Source organism: Choloepus didactylus, chromosome 27 (assembly GCF_015220235.1).
Source record: "Choloepus didactylus isolate mChoDid1 chromosome 27, mChoDid1.pri, whole genome shotgun sequence".
Lineage (NCBI taxonomy): Eukaryota > Metazoa > Chordata > Mammalia > Pilosa > Megalonychidae > Choloepus > Choloepus didactylus.
The window spans coordinates 14,711,595-14,737,152 of NC_051333.1; the positions used below are offsets into that span (position 1 = coordinate 14,711,595).

General features: G+C 49.7%; 3 protein-coding genes across 7 annotated transcripts in view; 2 read left to right on the plus strand and 1 right to left on the minus strand.

Moving 5' to 3' along the window:
- Positions 1-3,100, minus strand: part of SPTBN4 (spectrin beta, non-erythrocytic 4) — a 68,858-nt gene extending 65,758 nt beyond the window's left edge. The window contains exon 1 of one of the 2 annotated variants that reach the window (XM_037819576.1): positions 3,062-3,100. The gene's annotated coding sequence lies outside the window, so the exon portion shown is untranslated. Of the gene's footprint in view, positions 1-1,927; positions 1,998-3,061 lie in introns of those variants that run through there. The other variant, XM_037819575.1, reaches the window with a different exon arrangement.
- A 293-nt stretch (positions 3,101-3,393) lies between these two features.
- Positions 3,394-18,230, plus strand: BLVRB (biliverdin reductase B). The gene is made up of 5 exons (XM_037819963.1): positions 3,394-3,633; positions 9,327-9,491; positions 9,628-9,717; positions 13,112-13,240; positions 17,968-18,230. The coding sequence occupies exons 1-5, from the start codon at positions 3,555-3,557 to the stop codon at positions 18,123-18,125; spliced, it is 621 nt and encodes a 206-aa protein (XP_037675891.1). The 5' UTR covers positions 3,394-3,554; the 3' UTR covers positions 18,126-18,230.
- Positions 18,231-20,429: 2,199 nt separating this feature from the next.
- On the plus strand, positions 20,430-23,990 carry SERTAD3 (SERTA domain containing 3). Of its 4 annotated transcripts, none has more exons than XM_037819591.1 (2): positions 20,430-20,821; positions 22,747-23,990. In XM_037819591.1, exons 1-2 carry the CDS (start codon positions 20,504-20,506, stop codon positions 23,344-23,346), a joined length of 918 nt encoding a protein of 305 aa, XP_037675519.1. In that variant the 5' UTR covers positions 20,430-20,503; the 3' UTR covers positions 23,347-23,990. The 4 variants fall into 4 exon arrangements, with proteins under 4 accessions (XP_037675519.1, XP_037675521.1, XP_037675520.1 ...); XM_037819593.1 differs by having other exon boundaries at positions 20,692-20,821; positions 22,610-23,990; XM_037819592.1 differs by having other exon boundaries at positions 20,720-20,821; positions 22,364-23,990.
- Positions 23,991-25,558: the final 1,568 nt, after the last annotated feature.

The following is a 25,558-nucleotide window of genomic DNA, read 5'->3' on the forward strand; positions in this document are numbered from 1 at the left end:
TAAAGCACCCAACTTAGCTCCTGGCCCAGGCTAGGGGCTCTGCAAATTATCACTGTTATTATTAGAACAATGGTATTTGTTATCAATGGAACTTTATAATGCAGTAATAAAATAATTATTATTAATTGAGCACTTGCACTGTGCGAAGTACTTCACATACATTATCTCATTTTATTCCCACAAATTTAATTCCCTAAAGGTAGGCTATTATTGGACCCATTTTACAGAGGAGTAAACTGAAGCACAGAAGAGCTTTCATTTGCCCAAGCCTACACAGCTAGTAAGCAAGGAAAGCAGGATTCAAATACAGGGACTGTTTTAGACTGATGGCATTTATAGCCCCACTGCTTCAGTGTCCTCCTTTCGTGGGGAGGGGGAAAAACACCTCACCTCCTGACTCTGGATTTGGTGACGTGTCTCGCTTTGGCCATTAGAATTAGGTGGAAGTGGTGGAGTACCAGTTCTGAGCCTACAAATCCAGAGCCCTTGCATGTTTCCTCTTGTGCTCTGTGGCCAGGAGAAAAACACACGTGGGCTAATCCAGGTCCAAGGTCCCATTTCCAGCCAAAGCAAGCAAGAGCAGCCAAAGGCCACCCCCTCATCCCCCCCAAATGAGTGAGTGAACCCAGCTGAAATCATAGAAGAACTGCCCGACTGAGATCAGCCTACATCGCTGACCCCAGACTCAAGGGTTAAAAAATGCTTAGTGTCTTAAGACACAAAGTTTGGGGGTGGTTGATTATGCAACATTACTATCACACTGGCAGAGCAACATATCATCTGACTCCAGAGCTATGCTCCAGACCACTGATAGATTGTAAATATGACATTTAAGGTGATGGGTAACATCAGATACATCTCTACCCTGTGGGTTATCCAGGCCTGATTCTAACACTAAGAAAGGAGGCAACTGGGAGGAGATCAAGGCCCCCCCCCTTCTCAGAAGACCCAGATAGTTGCCAACTCAGTAGATTCTAGCAGAGTAGGATCTGGGTCTTGGTCAGTGGGGTGGAGACTGTCCCTTTTGGTGGACACACCAAAATCCATTCTTAATTTTCCTTTCTTCCATGGAAAGCACATGGCTATCTACCAGCTGTGTGACCTTGGCCAAGTCACTTCCCCTCTCTGGGCCTCAGTTTGGTCTTCTGAAAAATGGGGGTGATAATAGTACCCATGCCCTAGGGGTGTTTGAGTACTAAAAGACTAAATGAGTTAATAATTCAGGTAAAGAGGTATCTGGTACACAACAAGCCCTCAAATACACATTTCTTGTTACTATTATTCATCTTCTGTTCACAATCTTAGCAGATCAAAGTGCCTGTTCACGAGTCAGAGAGAAATGAGTTCAAGTCCTACTTTACTCCTGCTCTCTTTAACCCAGTATCTTTAAGTTGACCCCTCTGTGCCTCAGTTTCCCTCTCTGTTAAATGGGGATAGCAATTGTTTCCTGTATGGCAGACACAGGGATGGGGAGGCGCTTAGCACTTCCTGAGCACTCTGTCAGGCCCGGGGCCATCCCTGGCGGCCGCGCCATAGAATGGAGAAGGAAGGGAGGAGAGGGCTGTGGGGGAGGTGGGGAGAGGTGTCAGGTGTCTGGTGGTCCCAGCAGGGCTGGCCGGGTGTTGGCTGGGGTCCGGAGCGGATGCTTTAACCCTTTGCAGGCTATATCTCTCTTCCTGCGATCCAGCCACCGTTCCCAAGGAAGAGGACCTGGAAAGGGCAAGGCCTGGGAGAAAGATCCACGCATGGCGCGGAGGCTGGACTGGGCTGGGGGAGGGAGGCTCGTTCTGCCCTTGACCCCCCAGCTCCCACCCAGCCCGTGAGACCCCGGGGACTCAGACCGTGCCCACAACGCGCCGGGGAGGGATGCTCGGGCAGCTGGGGAGAGGCTGAGGTGGGGAGGGCTGTCCGCCCTGACGCTGCTCACCTGGGCCCGCGGCCGCCGGGGCCGCCGTCCCCGCCGCTCGCCGCGCCCAGCCGCCCTCCCTGTCGGCGTCCGCACCCGGGCCCGGTCCGGTCCGGCCCGGCTCGGCTCGGCTCGGCCCCTCCGGCCCCGCCGCTCGGCCAGATCCGCATGCGCCGCCGCCGCCGTGGCCGCCGCCGCGCCTCCCCCCGTTCGCGCGGCCGCCGCGCTCCGCGCGCCCCCGGGACCCCCTCCCGCCCGCCGTCCCTCGCCGCCCCCGGCGCCTGCAGCGCTGGCCCACGCGCGTGACACACCGGGCCACGGCGTGATAACACATGCACTCGCGGGGATAGAGGTAGCGTCACGCATAGTCACACACACGTCCACACACTCCCACACTGCTACACACACGGGGTCACAAATAGCAAACACGTCCACACACTCCCACGTATTACCTCCGCATCTGGGGTCACATGGGGTCAAACAGTCAAACATGAGGTCACACACTCACGCGGTGTTCCGCACTATAGCAGTGTCTGACAATGTTATACACTCAGTGTTCCACACAGTCACACGTGTCACCCTATCACGCACACCCGTGGAGTCACAGAATATCATATAATCATATGTCACAGCCTCCCAGTCACAGTGTCACAACTCACACTTGTCACACTAGTCACACACACACTTGGGGTCACATGTCCTGCAGGGTAACACACATACGTCACACAGTCACATGGGGTCACAAATAGCATCACAGGAAGAGCAACACCCACAGCCACATACTCAAATGGGATCCCAGTGTCACACATCCTTCATGACACACAAGGTATCACACACTGTCATGGTCTAATAGAGTCACACATTCTCATACAGCCCATTTCACACATTGCACACACACCATATAACACAGTGTCACGGATGCATACAGCATTGCAGACTGACACACACTGTCCCCACAAGGTCACACAAGAACATCAGTGCCTGCCACACATGGTGCCACACACCTGGAACACGGTGTTGCATACAGAAGATGGCACATGGTGTCACCCACAATCATGCTTTCCCTTGGGGTTACACACAGAGTCACACAGGGTCATACACATTCACGCAAGTTACACACTGTCACACGCACACTCCCACACCCTCCCTCCTCACTTTCTCCCCACGCAGGAGCGAGGAGGCCCTGGGGCGTCGCGTGAGTGAGCGTCCCAGAGGGCCCTCGAGGCGCTGGAGAAGGGGAGTGAGCTGGGAGAGGCGGTGGCCTTGGCCAGAGCTCGCCCCGCCCCGCCCCGCCCCCCGGGCAGCTGGAGAGCGGAGGCGGGGCCCTGGCAGGAAGTTCTGCTAGCTCCGCCCGCCGGCGCTTTTCCTAGTTGGAGGCCCCGCCTCCCAGCCCAGCGACTGGAGAGCCCGGCTGGGCGCCGGGCGGTTCCCTTATGACACCCGCAGCGCCTACCTGTAGGCTTTCCGGCGGGAGGCGTGGCCTGTTAGGCCCCGCCCTCGGCCTGCCCCGCGGGCGGGAGTGGGGCCGTTGCGCCGGGTCGCGTCTCAGGTTTCCCGCTAAGAGGAGGGCGGAGCGACAGGCCCAGCAGCCAGTCGGTTCCCGCGCGTCCCAGGACTCGGAGGCTTCGCACTCTCATGACCCTCCGGCATGGCTGTCAAGAAGATCGCGATCTTTGGCGCCACCGGCAATACCGGGCTCACCACCCTGTCGCAGGCGGTGCAAGCAGGCATGAGTCGGGGCGGGCGGGGCATGGCGCGGGGTACTCGGGGCAGATCACTGGGGAAAGGGCAGATCCTCGTGGGGCCGGGCCGAGGTTGGATGGGAACATAAGTGCCTCGGTTGTGTGAGGACCGAGGGTGCAAAACAACTGGCCACGGAGGCAGAATGAGGGAGGCCGCGAGATCCAGTCCGAGGCATAGGAGTTGGCCTTAGGAGCCTGGGGGTCTCCAGGTGACACAGTTATGAGTAAATCCAGAGCTCTTATGAAATACTGTTATGAATGTTGCTTTATTGGAACACGCATAGAGGGCTCGCTAAATCAGGTTTCTGTTTGCCTACCAGGATCGCCTACTCTCCAATGTATTATATCCTACTGAACCTATAAGTGTTGGGAACTATGGTTACCTCACTTGACAGATGAGAAAACTAAGGCCCAAAGAATGACTCGCCCAAGATCACACAGCTAGTAAATGGCAGCAATGGGGTTTGAACCTGGTTGGTGCTCTTACCAACCCAAAAGTCCAAGGACTCTTGACTTGGGCACTGGGGCTGGAAATTGAAAAAGGTGGGGGGCAGGGAGGTTGCACTGTGAGCACCTGATGGCAAGGGGATCATGGAGACCTGGGTGAAGGCTTGGGGACACCAGTTCGAAAAAGTCAATGAGTTGAAAATTCAGAGCTGCCCCAGGGGAAGGGGCAGGAAAGGGGGTAAGCTTCTCAGCATTCCCTGCCCCCCCCACCTCCACCAGCCCAGACTTCACCAACACCTTAGAGGGCCTGAAACTTCCAGATACTGGGCTCCACCCCTGCTGGGCGCAGCGACTCTGAAGATAACGGCTATCTGGGTGCCCCAAAAGGGTGGAGGCCACCAGGCTCCCACTCCCTGCAGCCTCCGAAAGCTACCCCTTAGGCCCCACTGTTCTCCCCTGCCCAGGCAGACCTCGTGAGGATCTCGACTTGTGGCCAGGGGAGAAACAAATGTGCTGATTTTTTTTTTGGGGGGGTGGGGGATGGAGGAGAAAGGAACAGGGGGAAGTTAAAAGGTGCTGAGTCATCCTGGGATTCCAGATTCCTGGGTTATGAAACCCTCTCTTTGATCCAGAATTTCCCTTGCCCTCCCTGCTGGAACCGCACCCAGGGGAATTGGGCACTGGGGCCTGGGAGAGGCTCTGCCTTCTCACTGGGTGGCTCTGACTAACATCTTCACAGCTCTGAGCTTCATTGTGCCCGTCAGAAAAAGGATTGGCCCGGGGTTTTATTACTTGGACAATTCTGTAGGCTCAAGAGTCCTGACAAGCACAGACTCTGGCACTAGCCTTTCCACATTCAAACCCCAGCTCCACCAGGCACCAGCAGGCTTGCCAAGTGCCTTGTCAGGTATGTTTTCTGTGAAATTAGCAGCACCTGTCCTTAGGCCTCCTGGGATGATTAAATGAGATAATAGATGTGTCTGCCACCTATTTGGCGCTCAATAACATTCCTTGGTTGAGCTAGATTGCAGCCTAGCATTGAATTCTACAGGCTGTGGACCAGACTCAGTTAAAAATTCTACCTTCTGTACCCGTTAGCTGTGTGAACCTAGCCCAGTGACATAAAATTGCCCATTTCCCTATCCTCAAAATAGGAATGATAATATGACCCACCTTGTAGGGTGTTGCAATCTGCTGCTTTTCAAACCGAGTCATGGTGAGTTCTGAAATATCTTTGTTAATAACGGTGTCAGAGTATATCAATGTTAAATATTAGTTGTATGAAACTTCTATTTCAATTGTATATGCACAGGTTTTGTCTTGTTTCGATTGTATACACATGGGTTTGAAATACACTAGGTTGGGCTGAAAAATTTATTTTGTATCAAAGGTTGAGATCAAAAATGTTTGAAAGGAATAAGACCTTTGCAAGTTACTCTCAAGTGTTTAGGAAAAAATTATATATATATATTTATAATTATATGATAAACACACATACAGAAAGCAAAAGCAAATATGGGGAATCTGAGTCTTTTGAAAGTAGGTTGTGTTAAAATTTTTTTTTTTTTTTTTGTAAAACACTGCATTCATGTGTAGAAGGAGCTAAGGCCAGTACTTGGTCACTAATTGCTAATAATATAGCTCTAGTAGCACTTGCTTGTCCAGCAAGGACCTCGTGCTGGCCTGTGTCAAAGCTTAATGCAAATTGGCTTGTTGAATCCTTCCCACTGACCGTGAGGACATGTTTCTTCCAAAAAGACCCACAATTTCCTGGGGTCCATTTTAACCAATGTGGTGGCAGATGTCAACCGATGCTTGCATGGATTCCTGAAAGCCCCCATGCAGGGCCCCAGGCAGCACCGATATGCGAGGGTGGCACTGGCTTTGTGTCATTCCCTATGGAAGGTGGTCATGTGTTGGGGATGCTGGATATTGTGATCCTCATTTTAGAAAGGAGGAAACTGAGACCCAATCAGGGAAGGGGCTCGCATGAGGTTCCTCAGGACAGCCGGGATTTGAACCCAGGTCTGTGGGGACAGTACAGCCTGTGCTTTCCTTTTTATAAAGGGTCGGGGGATGACCGTGAATATGGCAGACTCCAGACCCCAGGGCCCTTGGTTTCCCCCAGGTCAGCATAATTAGAGCCATGACAGAGGAGGCACAAGGGACTGCGGGGCTAGAGGAAGAGGGTGAAAGGTGTTCCAGGCAGAGGGTGACGGCACGTGCAAAGGCTGGGGGGGCGGGGAGGAAACTAAGTGGTGCATTTGAGGAACTGAAAGAGGTGCAGTGGGAGAAGTGGGCACTGGCTCCAGCAAAGGCAGGAGAGGAGAGACCAGATTCCCACGGGCCCTGAAGGTTGTAGTGAGGGCCTGGGCTTCATCCAAAGCAGGGAGTCACAGGAGGCAGAGTGGGGTGCACTTAGGTCTAACCATGGAAGGGTCTCTGATTGCCAAGTGGAAGACGGATTGGAGGGGGTGAGACTGGGGCCAGGAGCTGGGGGTCCAGGGCGGAAGTCAGGGCAGGGACCAGGCAGGAGAGACGGAGCTGAGGATAAAGCCATGAGAAGATTAAAAGGCATAAAAATAGCAAACACCCCTATAGTGCTTATTCCTGTTTTTCATTTATTTGCTTTGTTTTTGCTGTTTGCAACTTTATAGCAGCTTTTCAAGGTATAATTCACATACCATATCATTCACCTATTTGAAGGAGAAATCAATGGCTTTTAGTATATTCACAGGTTGTACAACAAATCACCACAATCAATTTTAGGGCATTTTCGTCACCCCAAAAAGAAACAAACCCCTAGAAGTCATCCCTCAGTTCGCCCCCAATCTCCCAGCCTTAGGCAACCACTGTTAATCTACTATCTGTCTCTATGGATTTGCCTATTCTGGCCATTTTTTGTAAGTGGAATCATACAATATGTGATCCTTTGGGGATTGGCTTCTTTCCCTCAATGTACTGTTTTCAGGGTTCATCCAGGTTGTAACATATAAGTAACTCATTTCTTTTTGTGGCTGAATAATATTCCCTTGTATAGGTACACCACATTTTGTTTATCCTTTCATCATTGATGTACATTTGATTGTTTCAACTTTTTAGCTGTCATGAATAATGCCACTATGAACATCTGTGCACAAGTTTTTAGGTGAACAAATGTTTTCCTTTTTCTTGGGCATAGACCTAGCAGAATTGCTGAGTCATATGGTAACTACGTTTAACCTCATGAGACTGCCAGACTATTTGCCAAGGTTACACCACGATCTGACTTTTTGATAGCCATCCTACTGGGTAGAAGTGGTAGCTCACTGTGGTTTTGATTTGCATTTCTCCTGTGGCTAATGAAGTTGAATATCGTTTTATGTGCTTATTGGCCATTTGTATATCTTCTCTGGAAAACTCTCTGTCTGGATCTTTTGCCCACTTTTTAATTGGGTTGTCTTTCTATTGTTGGGTTGTAGGAGTTCTTTATATATTCTAGGTACAAGCCCTTTATCAGAGATGTGATTCGCAAAATTTTTCTCCCTTTCTTATGGTCTGTTCACTTTCTTGATGATGTCCTTTGGAGTACAAAAGTTTTTAATTTTGAAAATGTCCAAGTTATCTATTTTTTCCTTCTGTTGTTTGTACTTTTGGTGTCATATCTCATAAACCATCAAGATCATGAAAATTTAATGTTAGTGTTTTCTTCTAAGTGGTTTATAGTTTTAGCTCTGACATTTAGGTCTTTATCATTTTGAGTTAATTTTTGTATACGATGTGTGGGGTGGCGGGTGTCCAACCTCATTCTTTTACTGTGATACCCAGTGGTCCCAGCATTATTTGTTGAAAAGTCTGTTGTTACCCATTAAATTTTCTTAGCACCCTGGTCGAAAATCACCTGACTTCACTAAACCTTTAGATATATTATTTAAACCTACAACCACCCTATAAGGTGGAGACTATTATTATTCTCACTTTGCAGATGAAGGCCTTAAGTCCCAAAGAGATTAAATGACTTGCCCAGGGTCACACAGCTGGCTAGTAGTAGGGCTGTGATTCAAACCCAGAGTTGCTATGAAGATTAAGTGAGTTCTTATAGATAAGGCACTTGGCACCTGGAACATAGTAAGTGCTCTATAAATATTATCATTATCATCATTGCCATTGCCCCAGAGTGTAAAAATCTCCTGTCATCTTGTCCCATCATTTTTTTTGAAATAGATGGATGCTGTGAAGATAAATGAAAAAAAATTTATTTTTCCTTTTCCTTTATCATATCAGAATAATTGGCTAATTCTCTAATCATTGCCAATGATGACTAGTGAGGGTTTTTTTCTCTCAGTCTCATTATGAACTCATAGGTTTTTATATATTTGATGTGTTCCAATTAATTGCTGTCAATATTCTGTTGGACATATATTGTCCCTGATTCACCCAGTGGAGGCCTCTTTGAGTGACTTTTGTGTCCTTTCGCCGTGGCCCCATCATTCTTTAAGCACTTCCTTATTTGCCGGCATGACAAGATGTTCCAGGTGCATTTTGTCCCCTCACTGCCCCAGCCCAGGAACCAGCCAATTCTCCGAGGACCACTGGTTTATTTTAGAAAATAATCAATAATTTTATTTTTAAAATATCGCCATTTACAGTACACACAAACGCTAACATCCTTTGCCCACTGTTTAAAACAAAGAAACATGTTAGTTGTCAACTTTAAAATTTGTGTGTCTTGGGGGTGAGGTGGGGTGGTGGGAGAGAGTTGTCCATAATTATTTTGGGAGGGATCCTACAGAGGTGATATTCAAAATCTTTTAACAACCACTAAGGCAGGACAAGTCCTCTGTAGGTGAGATCCCTGGGGCAGGGTCCAGGGTGAATCCCAGCTCTGGGCACCCTTTGGGCAGCTCACGTTGTGCTGTCTGTACCCATTTCCTCCAGAACCACTGATGAGGGCAGAGACCCGTGCAGGGCCAGGCGTTAACCCTTTAGCTGCTGGATGGTGGGGAAGTCTGGAAAGGCCTAGGGGGTACCCTCACAGGCCTCAGGGCACCTGGAAGGTCTCATATTTTAATAACCAGCTGAATATGAACTGTGGGTATGCCAGCTAAAATGTTTGAAGACCACTGCCCCAGAAGAGGGATTCTGGGGGATGGATCTGGGGGTTTGCGGCCCCCTCCAGGACCCAGCCCCTGGAGCCCGAGGCTGCCAACCCCCAGCCCACTGACCTGTCTCTCTGCCCTCCTTGTCCACAGGTTATGAAGTGACTGTGCTGGTGCGGGACGCCTCTAGGCTGCCCTCAGATGGGCCCCAGCCAGCCCACGTGATAGTGGGGGACGTTCTGCAGGCGGCCGATGTGGACAAGACCGTGGCTGGGCAGGATGCCATCATCATGCTGCTGGGCACCCGCAATGACCTTAGTACTGGGCCCCCCCTGTGCCCGCGGCCCTCCCCTGTGCCCCGGCCACCAGCACCGCCCCCACCTCCAGCCCCACCCCTGCCACCCCAGCCACCGCCGCCACCCACGAGTGACAGCCACTTTCTGTCCCCTCTAAGGTCCCACCACAGTGATGTCCGAGGGCGCCCGGAACATTGTGGCGGCCATGAAGGCTCACGGCGTGGACAAGGTCGTGGCCTGTACCTCGGGTGGGTGGTGAGGCCATGGGGGTGGCACTGAGCTGGGGGTTCGGGTACTGGACAGATTGGCTTTTGTAGCCCAGGGGCCTCTGCAAGGTGACACTGAAGCCATTCCAAGTTAACTGCACTTATTGAGCACCAACTGTGTGCCTGAAACTTGCTGGGGACCGGGTGATTGCCAAGACAGCCTTGGACCCTGACCTCAGGGGGCTCACAGACAGAAGGAAGAGGGTAAACAGAAGCATCATCAGAGGGGGACCAGCCAGAGGTGGGTGGGGGGCAGGGCATGGCAAGAGGGATCAGGGCCGGAGTGGGAAGGCACGGAGGACTGTGGGTGCCTAGAGGAAGTGCCTGTCCCAGTCTGGAAAGAGGTTGGGGAGTTGCTCCCAGAGGAAGTGGTAGAGCCATGGTCAGGCAGACAAGGTCTCTGCCCTCAGAGAGCTCCCAGTTTATAGGGAGATGAACATTAAAGAAACAGTTTCCCTGAGTAACCCCAAAGGAAGACTATAGGGAACCTAGCAGGAAGCAGGGCCAACAGTTAGCAGTTATTGAGCACTTACTGTGTGCTAAACGCTATGCAAGCACTTTAGGGGCGAAAGCCACTCAATCTTCACAAAGCCCTCTGAGGTAGCTGCATGTAAGTTACTGGGAATCAACTGGCACATAGTAATTGCTCAATAAACACTAGTTGGCATTACTGTCTCCCTCGTATACCCTTGAACAGCTAAAGGAACCGAGGCACAGGGAGGCCTGTGGGCTTTCAGGTTTTGCACAGCTGCTAGCTGGCTGAGCTAGACTGTCTGTCTCCACAGTCCATACTTCTCAGCTTTGTTTTTTAGCACACAGCAAGCCTTCTTGAGAAGGGAAGGGCCATGGCGAGGGGCAAGAGGGAGTCACTGTAGTGAGAGAAGGTGCTCCAGACAGCAGAAGGGACAGCAAGTGCCAAAGCATAGAGAACTGGCCTAAAAGAAAGCCAGTGTAGCTGGAGAGCAGGAAGCAAAATATTTTATGGCTCCCCCCACCACCACCAAGCTTTGAAATAGTAAAAGTAATATTAAACCTGCAATATTTAAAGTGGTGGTTCTTAATTTTTCATTTTTGTCTTCCATGTCTTAAAGATTGATTTGAGAGCTTAAAACAATTTTTTCTTCCATGAAAGGAATTATAAAATTGCATTTAATTTCCCTTTTTTTTTCCCAAATTTTTTCGTTAGATTTTTTTTCATATAGGATTTCTTTTTTTTTTTAAATAAACTTTTCATTTTGAAATAATTTCAAACTTAGAGGACAGTTGCAAAAATAATACAAAACCTATATAGACTTTATTAGAATGTATGAAAAAATTAGAATGTAAATTTTTAAAAAATATTCTTATGTGTGGGCACAGCACTAGTCTTTATTTAAAATTTTGATATTCATCATGAATTTTTTACATTCATTTTGAGTTTTTAAAATATTGCTTTCAAATATTATTTATCTTGGAAAAAACGTCCTTATGTGTGTCAGGGTATGTTTCATTTACGTCTTTTTTTTTCCATTTTTTAAACTTTTTGTTTCGAAATAATTTCAAGTGAAAGAAGAATGGTAGGAATACCATATCTTACTATATTTACCTTCTCCCTCTCGCCTCCCCTCTTTCACTATTGGAGGGTAAGTCACATACATCATGGCCTTTCACTTTAGTATCTATTTCCTTAACATAGTTTTCCAATTCTATATTATGAAAATTTTTAAACAGAAAAGTTGAAAGAATAGAACAAACACCCATATTTCCTCCACCTTGACTCAAAAACTTTATATTTTTCCTAATTGCTTTATACACACAGTTTTTTTTTTGTTTTGTTTTGTTTTAGTTTTGCTAAATTATTTGAAATTAAGATGCAGACAATTTACCCCTTCACCATCTCCTAAGAAAAGGATTTTCTCTTCCAGAACCTCTGAGAGAGAAAATTAACACTAATTTATTCTATCCTTTAATCATTAGAGTGTAATGTTCTCTCCATATTCAGATTTCAAGAGAGAGGATTAGAAAGATCCTTGTTGTGTAAGGAGCTTGGATTTTATCCTCAGGGCTTTGGAGCCTGGAGAGAGTTGTTTTTTAAGGAGATGACTGAAGATTAGAAAGAAACCCCAGGCAAGCTACAGGTTGAATCTGAGGCCGCTGACAAAGTGGGGCCCTGAGCTCTGAGCCTCGGTTTCCTCATCTGTAAAAAGGGAATCCTGCTCCCTACCTCCCACGGTTGCTGCTAAGAACCAGTGAGACATAACGAGCGTTTCTCGACTTTTATTCTGGGCCACACTTTGTTATAAGCCCTACCAGCAGCTCCTGGACAATTCCAGCACCTTCCATTATCCCAGTTCACACATGAGGAAACAGGCAGTAGGAAGTAATTAGCTGAACGTAGATAGATTTGGATTTGAACCCAGGTGGAGTCCAAGCTCTTAACCATTTCACCAAACTGCTCCTGAAACATTTAGTACAGTTCCTGGCACGTGGTAACTGTGCCATACATGTCAGCTTTTATAATGGGTTGACCAAGGCCAAGTAATTAATTTCTTCAATAAATATTTAGTGAGCTTCTACAGTGTTCCAGACCATTCTTAGGGCTAGGGGTGGGGCAGTGAACACTCCCTGCCCTGTGGAGCTGACATCCTACTGGAGGAGAAGGACGATAAGCTTCCGGGGTAAATTTGCAGTATGGTAGGAGGTGATGAGAGCTGTAGGGAAAAAGCAAGGCAGGTGGAGGGGGTCGGCTATGCTAGCTGGCATACTTGGCATGCAAAATAGGATGCTGGGGAAGTCCTCACCAAAGGTGACCTTTAAGGAGTCTTTAAGGAGGAGAGAGAGGGAGTCCTCTGGCCATGACAGGGAACAGCATTGCCGGCAGCAGGATCAGCAGCTGCAAAGGCTGTAAGGAGGGAATGAGCTGGAGCGGAACAGGTGAAGAGGAGAACGGTGGGAGGTGAGGTCAGAGAAGCTAGGGGGCCCGACCCGGTGGGGCCTCATAGGCTGCAGGGAGAACTTCATTCCTCCACTCTTTCATGGAGGCACAGAGGCAGGGAGGGCCCTGGTCTGACTCAGGTGTTCATAGGCTGCATGGGGAGGCCAGGTGCACAGGGAAACCAGAGAGGAGGCTACTACCATGGTCCAGGCAAGAGGTGACGTAGATAGGACCAAGTTGGGTGAGAAGTCGTCTGATTCACAATTACTGTGATTTGCCTAACAGCTCTCAATGTGGGGTGTGAGAGAGAGAGTTGGGGGTGGCTCCCCTGTTTTTGCATTGAGCTGTCCTGGCACAAGACATGCGAATCCAGCAGGCATGTTGGGCCAGCAGGCTGTGAGCCTGGCCAGGCTGCCCTGATGCCTTGGCTAACTTTGGCCTGTCCCCCATCCCTGTCCCCAGCCTTCCTGCTTTGGGACCCGGCCAAGGTGCCCCCACGGCTGCGGGACGTGACCGATGACCACATTCGGATGCACAAGGTGCTGCAGGAGGCGGGTCTGAAGTACGTCGCTGTGATGCCGCCGCACATAGGTGAGTGGGGCCAGGACCCAGCAGGGCTGTCACCACCAGCCTACCCGCTCCGGCCCTTGGGGGAGACAAGTGAGGCCTTCCCTGCACCCCATCTTCAGTTTGCCAGGCTGCTATGACAGATGCCACACTGGCTGGCTTAACAACAGGGATCTATTGCCTCACAGTTTTGGAGGCTCAATGTCCAAAATCAAGATGTGGGTAAAGCCATGCTTTGCCCCCAAAGTCTGTAGTGTTTTGGAGCTTGCTTTGCCTCAATCCTTGGGGTCCTTTGGTTTGCATCTCTGCGCCGCCCCCCGTCACATGGCGAATGCTCTCTCCTTGAGTCTGATCTGGTTTCTGCTGACTTCCGGCTTTTTCCTGCACAGCCTTCTCTCATTCACTGTGTCCAAATTTCTCCTGCTTATAAAGGTCTCCAGTAACAGGGATTAAGGCCCACCCTGATTGTGGGGCCTCACCTTAACTAAAAAGAACATCTTCAAAAGGTCCTGTTCACAATGGGTTCCCACCCATAGGAATGTGGATTAAGATTAAGAACAGGTCTTTGTCGGGGTACATAATCCAATCTACCACACCCCCTAAAATTGCCAACCTCCCCCTAATGCTTTCTGTCCTCTTTCCTGGCTTTATTTTACCTCCTTTCTGACACACCGTTTAGTTATCACTGCTGACCAACCACCCGAAATGTAGAGAAGTGAATTCAGCTACAAACATTTATTATGATGCTCCCTGTCTCCTGGGAGCTGAGTGGGTTCAGAAAGTGGTTCTCATTCCGGGTCTCTCCTGCAACAAGTTGGTAGCTGGGAATGGAGTCATCTTGAGGGCTCCCTTGGTGATACGTCTGGTGGTAGATGCAGGCTGTTGGCTGCGACCTCAACTGGGGCTTGAACCAGGACACTTACCTGCGGCCTCTCCGCGTGGCCTGGGCTTCCTCACGTCAGGGCAGCTGGGCGAGACGGGCAAGAGGCCCCAGAGACGAGCCATATGGAAGCTGCATTGTTTTTTATGACCTGGTGTCAGAAGTCACTCGGCCCTACTTCTGCTGCTTTCTGTTGATTAGAAGCAAGTTGCCAGAGCTGGCTTATATTTGAGCGGAGGAATTTAGACTTCACCATACAAACCACCGGTTTTCTTTTTCTTTATCTCATTTATTTTCTCGCTCCCCCACAAGAATGTAAACTCTTTGAAGGCAGGGATTTTTGTCTTGTTTTGATCAACGCTGTATTCCCAGCATCTCGAACAGGACATGGCATATAGTAGGTGCACAATAAATATTCATTGGAAGAACCAATACAGGGAAACCACATATTGTGGTGTTCTAGAGGGAACAGGTAAACTATGCCTACACCCTCTTTTTCCCTCCAGGTTTGAGATTGATATTGAGAGAGAGAAACAAGAACTAGACTTAGAGATTCCTTCCTTCAACAAATGTTTCTTGTGTGTGAACTGCCACCATTATTTATTGAACACTGGTGATACAGGCCTTGCTCTTATGAGGTTTACATTTCTGGTGAGAGAGACAACAATGGATGGATGGATAGATAGATAGATAGATAGATGGATGGATGATACAGAGATCCATGCATGATAGCTAGGATATTAGTTGGGTAGGAAGAAACAGTAAAGCACGGTAAAGGGAGTGATGGGATGCTGTTTATTTAGCGTAAGCTCTCTAAGGAGACAGATTCATGAGTTGAGGGAGCAAGTCAGGACTATCTAGGGGAAAAGAGTATTGGGGAGAGGGAACAGCACAGTGCGGAGGCCCTGAGGCAGATCTTTGTATCTCCTCCGCATTTGCCAACCCACTGGAAGAGAAAGTTTCCTTTGCTCTCTGTCTTGTAGGGCTGCTGACACTTTACGGATTCAAATAAGGTTCAATGTTTAGATTCCATTTAGGGGGATCTATCATGACTCCATTTAGACCAGAATCCTAAGCTTTAACTCAGCGGTGAAGCTGGTTGAAAATCCGAGCCCTGACCTTGTGTGGACTTCAGGCCAACAGCCTCACCTCTTTGAGCCTCAGTTTCCTTGTCTCTAAATGGGGGTCATAAGACTACTTTTTTTTTTTGTAACAATATATATAACATAAAATTTCCTGTTATAATCATTTTCAACTACATAATACTAATTCTTGACTTCCTAGATTTGAAGTGAATACTCAGAGGTCAAGCCTGAAAATTTTTTAACATAGAATAATGTTTTGTAGGTTTTTCTATGTGTGTGCCCGCAAATTTTCAAACCTCTGGAAAAGTTGGAGGAATTAAAGGTTTATGGCTTGTGGTTAAGGTCTAGGGTCAGTTAATATTTTACACCGCTGGCTTTTAATCTCTCTCTCTCTTTATTTTTCTCTTTCTGGGTGTAGATGGATAAGATTTTTTTTATTTGAGGACATGGTAATATTTAGATTTTTACTCCTAACTATCTCCCAATAAGAAAGATATTTGCATAGGAACTACAATACCATTATCTTACCTCGGAGAATTGATATTCACTCTTTCCTATCATTTAGTATCCACTCCATATTGACATTTTCACAATTATCAAAAAATATCTTTTCAACCCTACCCCTGACCCACCCTCTTCCCATCAGGATCTAACTGAGGATCAAGCATAATGTTTAGATGTCATGTCACCTTCAATCTGGAACAGAGCCTCCTGTCTTTTTTTTTTTTTTACATTTTTTATTATGAAATACATATATACAGAAAAGTGATAACTTTCACAATACGATTTAACAAGTAGAGAACAAATCTCAAAGAATGTTATGGGTTACAGTTCCTTATTGCGAAATATAACATATATACAGAAATGTGATAACTTTCAAAGTATGATTTAACAAGTAGGTACAGAGCAAATTTTTAAGCATGTTATGTGTTATAATTCCATCATGTCAGTTATTTCCTTCTAGCTATTCTAGTACACTAGAAACTAAAAAAAAATTTATTTAAAGATTCAGTATTCATAATCCTTTGTTAAATCTTATCTTGCCTGTTGCTACCCCTCTCTTGTTTGATCACTTTGTCAATCTTCAGGGATATCTGGGCAGTGACCACCCTAACTTGTTCATATTGAAAAGGGGTGTTGACATTATGGGGAAGGGGGCTGCACCTGGTTGATGTTCTTGGACAGCTGTTGCCTCTGGGTTTTGGGACTTATCTGGCATAGGAACACTGTGGGCATTTAAGTTTCTGAAAGTAAACTTAGTGAGTAACACTTTTTATAGGTCTCAGATAGGGTCCTAGGTTTTCTTTAGTATTTTCAGGACTACTGTTGGTTAGGGCTTGGCATACTGTGGGCATATGGAATAACTAGCTGGAGCTAGGATTGCCTCTCGACTCTATTTAAATTCTCTTAGCCACTTAAACCTTATTTTCTTACCTTTCTTTCCCCTCTTTTGGTCAAAAAGGCATCCTCAACCCCTTGATGCCACAGCCTGGCTGATTTGCCAGGTGTCTTTTAAAATGTCCCACATTCTGGACTTTTCTGGTTGTTTTTCTCACAGATTCAGAGTCAACATTTTTGGCAGGAATGCCACATGGGTGAGGTTGTGTGTTTTTTATTGCACATGATTCCAGGTTGTCCCTTCCACAGGTGTCACTGCATTTGATCCATAAGTTAAGTTGGTCTCTATCAAAGCTCCCCATTATAAATTATAGGGATATTTTTCCAGGAGTTAATTATTTTTAATTGTCATAACAAAGCCACTAGCTGCCTTCTCAACAGCAGCCATGCTGTCCGTTATCCCCACTGTCTGGGAAAGATCTAGTGGTACCTCAAGCCTCGGGAAATCCCAACTCCTTATTCTCAAGGTCAGAAGAAGATTGCCTTAGTCTGCCAGGGCTGCTTTAACAGGTACCACAGAATGGTTGGCTTGAACAATGGGAACTTATCATCTCATGGTTTTGGAGGCTAGAAATCCAAAATCAAGGTGTCCACAGGCCCTGCTTTCTCTGTAGACTCTAGCGTCTGGTGCTGGCTTGCTGGCAGTCCATCTCGACCTCCATCTCATGGCGCTCTCCTCCTTACCCCTACCTCCCCGTCCAAACGTCCTTTGCTTCTAAGGACTCCAGCAAGATTGGATTAATACCTTCCCTCATTCAGTTTGGCCTCATCGTAATAGGCCCTTCAAAGATCCTATTTACAAATGGGTTCACACCACTGGACTGGGGGTCAGGCCTTGAACATGCCTTTGTGGGGACATGATTCCATCCCTATAAAATGTTGACCCACACCTGGGGCACGTCAATCAGTCCTCCCAGAGGGGTGTGGAAGGAGGAAAGCATCATCACGTTTAGTGTGGGACTGGGTTCAAAACTAGCTTTTGCCACATATGGCCCTCGCTACCCTGGGAAGTGCCTTCCTCTCTCCAAGACTCAGTTTGCCCATCTATAAAGTGGGTTGACAATAGTTCTTAGCTTGTTCTCTGCTTTAAGTCTTTCCATATAACATACTGCCTTGTTTACCTTTTTATCTCACTAGCTGCCTTTTCCTAGTGAACATCTGCTTCCTGGGGGCAGGGATTCTTGTCTGTTTTGTCCCTTGCTGTGTGTCCAGTCCCTGGCACAGAATACATCATTAACCAGGATTTGTCAAATGCAGGAAATGAAGATGTAGGCAAGCACCCTGCACGTGAGAAGGGTTTTGTACATTGTTGGCGACTGAGCACCCAGCAGGCATCCTGGGAAGGTCAGGAGGGTGCTTCACCCAGCCCCTCTGTCTTTACCTCGCAGGGGACCAGCCTCTGACTGGGGCCTACACGGTGACCCTGGATGGACGAGGGCCCTCGAGGGTCATCTCCAAACACGACCTGGGCCACTTCATGCTGCGCTGCCTCACCACCGATGAGTACGATGGGCATAGAACCTACCCCTCTCACCAGTACAGCTAGGACTCGGGTCCTATGCAGGAGGATGGCGTTTGGGAAATGGGAAACAAAAGGGAGGCAGCCCCGGAATCAAGGAGCAATAAACTTTGTGCCAAGCGCTTCAAATTATTCTAGAAGACCCAACTCTGTGTCTCTCTCTCTCTCTCTCTCTCTCTCTCTCTCTCTGGCTTTGTCTGGGTATCTCTGAGTGTCTCAGTCTTCCCCTGTAAGATTTTCTGGGTGATCATTTATTCATTTGTTCAATAAGTTCACTGAGTCCCTTTTCTCTGCCTGGCCATGTGTCACCTGTGTCACCCAGAGGTGACAGGGAAAACCATGAACCCTGGCTTCACAGATCTTACAGTCTAGTGGGGAGACAGCCCTGTCTCTAGCAGTGACAACCCAGAGTGGCTGGGGCTCAGACAGGGGAAGCTCAGAGCAAGTACCTGACCAGCCTGAGGAGTACAAAAGGCTTTCTGGAAGACAGGATGCCTGAGCTGAAGCCTGAAGGTTCTGGAAGGAGCCAGGGGAAGGTGTTCTGGCATAACATTCCAGGCAGAAGGAACAACAGGGGCAAAGGCCAGGAAGTAGGAAGGCATATGGCTCCTTTGAAGAACTAAACCTTCTCCCCTGCAGTTAATATACTTCTGCTCTGAGGAGGGGAGCAGTCAGACCCCAGAGGCTGGTCCCTGGAAGGTAAATTGTGCAGCCACTGTAGAAAAGGTTGAGCTTTCTTCTGAGGTTTTATATCAGGAGCGGGGGGGAAGGTCGTTGGCAGGTTCGTGTTTTATGAAGCTTCCTCTGGCCACCATGTGGAGGTGGGTCGGAGGGGAGGCTGAGAGCTCGGGAGGTGGATCAAGATAGGGGCCAGAAGGAGGGAAGGAGAGGGTAGCTGAGAGGGGCCCTCAAGGGCCTGAGTGGGCAGGCTGTGGGGAAGGGAAGGAAAGGGGGCATCCAGGAAGGAGCCCAGATGGGGTTACAGTGAGGTCAACCCTGAGACAGGGGCTGTGGAAGTGGAAGAGAAGAGTTGCCCCCTTCCTAATCATGTCCCTCTCAAGAATCTACTGTCTCCTTGCTTTGTTCCTCAGGGACACCTTTTCCAGGCCAGGCTGAGCCACGCCTCCTTCTACATCCAATCCTGCCCTCCCTACCCCCTCACCCCACTGAAAAATCCATTCCAGTCCTACATTGCTTCTGTGAACTGCAGGATGACTTGGTTGACAAATTCCAACCGGCAAGAACTGGTCTGAGGAGCCTTAAACCTCACTTCCTGAGGGTGGACTGGAGAAAACCATCCCCGCCCCCACCCTACTTAGGGAAAACGTGTGCAGGTGAGGCCTTGCTGGCTCAGGCTTTCCCAGCACGGTCACTGATTTCTGCACGCTCCCTTTGTCTTTCTGTCACGTTGCCCGAGCATTTAACACACTTTCACTTGGTGCCTGCTCTGTGCCCAGCCCTGTGCTGGGTGATGGTGGGGACCAAGTGGTGGCCAAAATAATCTTGAGGGCCCACAGCCCAGACAGTGACAGCCCAAAGTGGGCAGGGCTGTGAGGGGAGAGGCACAGGCCCTGATGAGGGAAGCTCAGGGGCCTGTGGGAGCCCAGAATGGGTCCTAACCCCACCGGTGTCAGGGAGGGCTTTTGAGAGAATGGAACCTTCGAGATGGGTTCTGACAGAGAGGCAGCCTGGAACTGAGGTGGGTTTTCAGGACGGGGACTCAAGTTTAAAATCCCAGGAGCCTGTCCTTCTGTTTCCAGTACTTGGCATTGTTGTAGGCACTGGAAGACAAGGAAGATAACAAATTCCCTGTGTTCACGGTGAGAGAGAGCACTTGAGGCCATTTTAGAAAAACTGCAAGTGATTCGGTGTGGCAGGGTCATAGAGAGCAAGGAGAATGCATCGGGCCAGACCATGAAGGGCTTTGTGGCCAAAGTAAGGAGTTTGGACTTTATCCCCAAGGCAGTGGGGAGCCACGAACGAGTTTCCAGGAGCGGAGGTGCCACCCTGAGAGGAAGGATGGAGCCTCGGAGGGGATCTAGGCAGGAGTACCAGAGGACAGGCAGAGAAGCTCCACGATCAAGAAGTAGGGCCGCGGGCTAAAGTTGGTGGCCGGGTGGGAGGAGGAGAGCAGGCGGTGAGGGCGGGGCTGCAGTCGCCCAGGCAACATAGGCCGCGTCAACCTATTGGCTGGTCTTCAGCTACGTCATGTTCCCTGCTCAGAACCCCGCGGGCGCGGCCTCTGCGAGTTCCTTAGCCCCGCCCTCCTTGGAGAGCGAAGCGTGAGGGGCGTGTCAGCCTTTCTTGCTCCGCGACGTGGTTCAGCCTGGTCTAAAGGAAGTTCTGAACGCAGTGCCGACGATCTCGGAGCAAGGAGGGCAGCTGAGTTGAAGAAAGGGGGTTTGATGCCCCCGTCACCCTCCACCCTGGAGGCATGGCCCCGCCCCCTGGCGAGTCGGAATTCTTTAAATGGTCCCGGGCGCTTAGGACGGGGAGGGCGTCTCCTGGCGACAGGCGAGAGGCTCCGCCTGGCCAATCGGCGCTCCGCGACAGGCAGGGCTCCAGCCAATCGCAGCTCGCAGCTGGGCTCCGGGGCGGAGCCGGGTGGGCCAGCAGCCCGACGGAGAGGCCCGAGGGAGCAAGCGAGGTCCCTGCCTGGCGCTGGTGGGTTGCAACACTGCAGACGTTCCAGGAGGTGGTCGCTTTGCAGCCTGGAAGCTGAGGTGAGGAGTGACCCCCGGTTTGGGATCTGCTTTGGGTGAGGGGTGTGGAGGCGCGGCCCCGGGAATTGTGGAGGCGGGGCCTGGGCGGGACAGGGGCGCGGATTAAGGGCGTCAGGATTTGGGGTGTCTGGAGACCGGAGACTTAGTTTCAGATCCGGGACGGGAGGCGAGGTTTTGGGAACGGGGTCTTCACGTGGAGAGAGTTTGAACACAGGATGTTTGGAAAAGCGAGAGAACCAGGGGAAGGAACTTTTGGCGCAGGGGATCTAAAGGCTGGTGCCATTTGGGTCTCTCGGACGGATTGGGTTCGGGGCTCTAGTGTTCTGGAAGAGGTGCGAGAGGTTTTGGGGTGGGAGCCCGGGCATTTGGAGAAGAGAGACAACCAAAGTCGGGGAATCTTGGTCTCCCAGACGCAGTGACGGGGAGGTGGGAGAGGAACTGGCGAGAGTTTGAGGTTCGGAAGTCCGAGCCGGAGAGGGAGTTTAAAGGCGACGTCCAGGAGCAGCCGATAGTCGAAACAACAGAAAAGTTGGCGAGGGTGGGGGAGCGCTCAAACTTGGAATGCCTGGTCTCCGGAACGCGTGGATCAGCGAACCTTTGTAGTTTTTGAGGGATGTGTTGGGTCTCTGGATCTGAGGACAGTTTGGGGGAAGAATCCCGGGTCTTCTGGGGACCGAGCAACCGGGAGAAAGCAGTTGGAGAGCCGGAGTCTGGGGGTGGGGGAGGGGTGTTCCGGGCGTGGAGCTCAGATCCGCCGCCCCGGAGGCTGCAGAGGGCGGGGCGCGGCTGGGGCTCGGCAGCTGGACGTCCGGGTTCCCTTCCCCCACCCACTCTGGGCCCCTATGCGCATGCCCTGAGGGAGGGCGAGGGAGTTTCGGCCCTGCGGCGGGGCCCTCTGGGGATTGTAGTTACGCTCTACGTCAAGCCCCGTACCTGGCAGCCACTGGCCCACATCTCCCAGAAGCCCCTGGGCCAAATTGGGGCGTGTCCGAATGCTGAATACAGAAACCAGGGAGGGGGCGGGGCCTGTTGAGGGCCGCGTTGGGTGGGTTGGGAGAAGGCGGGGCTTGGCGTGAGGTGAGTTGTAGCAAGTTTTCCTCTGGGGCGCGCTTTGGGGGGTGCAGAAGGCGCAGGAGGAGGGGTTTGGGGAGGCCTCCTACCTTGTCTTGAGAGCTCTCCTGGTCAGTTAAGGAAGACAGCACCTACAGAAATAAGAGTCTCGACTAATAGGTGCCCCAGCAAGGCCCCAGGTGGCTCGAATATAGTAGGCACTCAATAAATAAAGGTACTGAAATGAATAGGTGGCATTTAACTTGTTCATTCAGCACTTCCTGTTGTAGTAGGATCTGTGCATATTACGCGGGAGATCTTGAAGATATTGAGAAATATTTTTGCAGTCCTCATTTTACAGATGAGAAAACTGAGGTCTAGAGAGGTGATATCAGCTCACTTCCCAAGAGCACACATCTGAGCCCCAAGAGCACACATCTGAGCCATTTCAAAGGCAGAATTCAAACCCAGAATTCTCTACTTGCAATCCAGGTCTCCATACTCCACACCCCTGTTTTATGTGTGACATGTTGGAAGAAATAAGTATTGTAGAAAGAATACTTTTTAAGACTCAGACGGACTTGATTTAGCATCCTCGTTTCGCAGATGAATAAACTGAGTCTCAGGGAAGTAAATTCACCATCGGAGGCCACATAGGCAAGTAAGTGGAATTCAAACATAGCTGTTTTTTTAAGTCCAGATGTTTTCTTAACCATGTGCATTTACTTCCCTCCATAGCCTTGTGGGATTCCTACTATCTGCATTTTATAGATGAGGAAACCGGTTCAGCAAATTAAAATCACCAACAACCATACAAACGAGAAAGTGGGATTTGAACTAGCCCTGCTGAGTCTGACCTGCCCCTTTCTCTGCAGGACATCATGGTGGGAGGCTTGAAGAGGAAACACTCGGATTTGGAGGAGGAGGAAGAAGAGAAGTGGGACTGGAGTCCGGCTGGCCTGCGGAGCTATCAGCAAGCCCTTCTTCGCATCTCCCTGGATAAGGTCCAGCGTGGCCTGGGGCCCCGGGCACCCTGCCTCCGCAGGCATGTCCTCATCCACAACACCCTCCAGCAGCTCCAGGCTGCACTTCACCTGACACCCACACCTGCCATGCCCCCTGAGCCCCTTTTCCTGGGCGAAGAGGACTTCTCCCTGTCGGCCACCATCGGCTCTATCCTCAGGGAGCTGGAGACCTCCATGGACGTGACTGAGCCCCCTCAGAACCCAGTGGTTTCCCCAGACCCCCAAAGTGAAGTGCTAGCCCAGCCTGATCCAGTCTTCTTAGAAGCTCTGAGCTCCCGATATCTGGGGGATTCTGGCCTGGATGACTTCTTTTTGGACATTGACACATCGGCAGTAGAGAAGGAGCCCACACTGGCCCCCCCGGAGCCCCCTCACAACCTCTTCTGTGCCCCAGGGTCCTGGGAGTGGAATGAACTTGATCACATCATGGAAATCATTCTGGGGTCCTGAAACTTTGGAGGGAGGGCTTCCTTCCCCTTCTCAGCTTTGATGGGCTGGGTCCCCGGATGCAACTCTGTATGTGTGTATTTTGTGGGGGCTCTAGGCAGTGACTGTGGTCCCCCCCCCATTTCAGGGTTCCACAAACCTTCTTGCATGTGTGTGTGTCTGGTTACCCCAGCCTTCTGTGAAGGTGGGTCTTCCTGAATTAATTTATCTGTTGCAAATGCCTTAATGAGACTCTGTTTCAGGGAGTCTGATTTCCTACTTTGACATTTCTTCTGCCCTTCCCTCCCTTCCCACTCCCCTTGTGACCACCAGGGCCTCAGGAAAGATAAAGCTGGGCCTGTCAAAGGATGACAGAGATGTGCTGCTTGGTAACTTTGGAAATCCAGGCTCTGCCTCTTGCATCTCAAGGAGTCGGAGGGGCTGGTGTCCTCTCCCCAGGCTGAACCCCACTTCCTTGGCAGGTCCCCAGTCCCAGGAGCCTCCTGATTCACAAAGCCAGGCCGGACCACGTGCAATAGGGTGGAAACCAAACTGCTCCATGCCACGATATTTAAAAGAAAGGCGGGTTTTGTGGTGGCTTTGGTTTTTTTTTTGACTGTTTATTATGGTTTTTTTTTTTAATCTAATAAAAGCTTTTTGAAAAAAAATGGTGCTGCTAAAATCTTCTAAAACTTCACTGGGTCAGTGGGAGGGACTTGGCCAATCCCCTAAATATCTGTACCCCTTCCCTGCCAAAGTTAAGACAGGTATCTTATTGTCCATGATATTTACTGAGTACTCATTAAGGGCACTGTAATAACCACTTAATATGAAAGAAGTCATTTAATCCTCACCAGGATGATATAAAAGTAGGTACTATTATCACATTTTAGTAGATTTAGATTCCAGTCAGCTGGGCTTGGCACATGGGTGGGGGTACAGGAGAGAGAAACTGAGTCATGCGGAGTATCGCAGGGTAGGGCTCTCTGGCACTTAAGCCAACCCTTTCATTGAATGAGATGTGCAGCTGAGGCCCACAGGGGAAAGAAAATGCCCAGAGACCCCCAGGATTAAAAGGTTTGTTTGAAAGGCTGTGTTGGCAGAGGAAACAGACCCAAAGTAAGAGGTAGATGCTAATACCTTCTTTGGGAGGTACAAGCCCAGGCTGGCCAGAGGGAGGAGCAAGGGGAAGGGGCAAGGTGAAACCCCGGTGAACTGGCTATGCCTTCACAAAGACCTTTGAAGAGACAACAGCAGGTAAGTTTACATAGCACTGGGGACTTTTCTGGAAGAGGTGCAAAGAGGAACCACACCTGGGTGCAGTTCGCAGACAGGAAGGAGGGGGGTGTTTAATCTGCATTCTGGCTTGAAGCCAGATTTCTCATCCTGAGGAAGGTATTGCATCCAAGTCTGAAAGTTGAGGGGTGACCTGAACAGGAGGGCGCCAATCCAGAAAGAAGGAAATGGTCAAGGGACTCTACAGGCCACGCCCACTGAGGTCTGCATATCTCAAGATGGATGCAAATGGAATCATCCTTAAAGCCTGCAGTGACTTCTAGTCCTGCTCCAAATAAAACCCTCTACATCTTGACCTCGCTCCTGACAACTTCCCAGTCTCCTCTCACACTCTCCCCTCCTTCCCTGAACTCCAAGGAGCCTCCTTTGAACCCAAGCTCCTTCCCACCAGAAGACCCTTTCCCCAAATCACCAATCCAAATGTCCCCTTCTCAACATGTCCAGGGACACCCCCACTCCATCACATTATTCTGTTTGCTTTTCTTCATAGTACTTACCTTATCTGAAATTGTTGATTGACCGGTGTATGGTTTGCTTCCTGCTTGCCTGGAAACTGAGGGAGAGATTGTGTCTGTTTTCTCCCAGCTGTAAACCCCACCCCACCCCCAGTGCCTCGAACTGTGCTTGGCACAGGTGGAGGTGCGTAAAAGATATTCATTGCTGTTGAAAAATACGGACTCCAGACCTCGCCATGGGCAACTCTCCCGCCTTTCGTATCCCATCTCCCACTCACCCCCTCACTTCTCCGCTCCAGCCACACCATTCCTTGCCTTTCCTCAAACACATCACCATATCCAACTTAAAGACCTGGAGGAACATCCACTTCATGAAGTAGCCTGGCATTTGGAGCGATCATGCAAGGAAGGAGGGTAGGGGCCTGATGCATACCAAGGATCCCAATAATTGTTCAATTTACCTGAGTGCCCCGCACTCCGAGTTC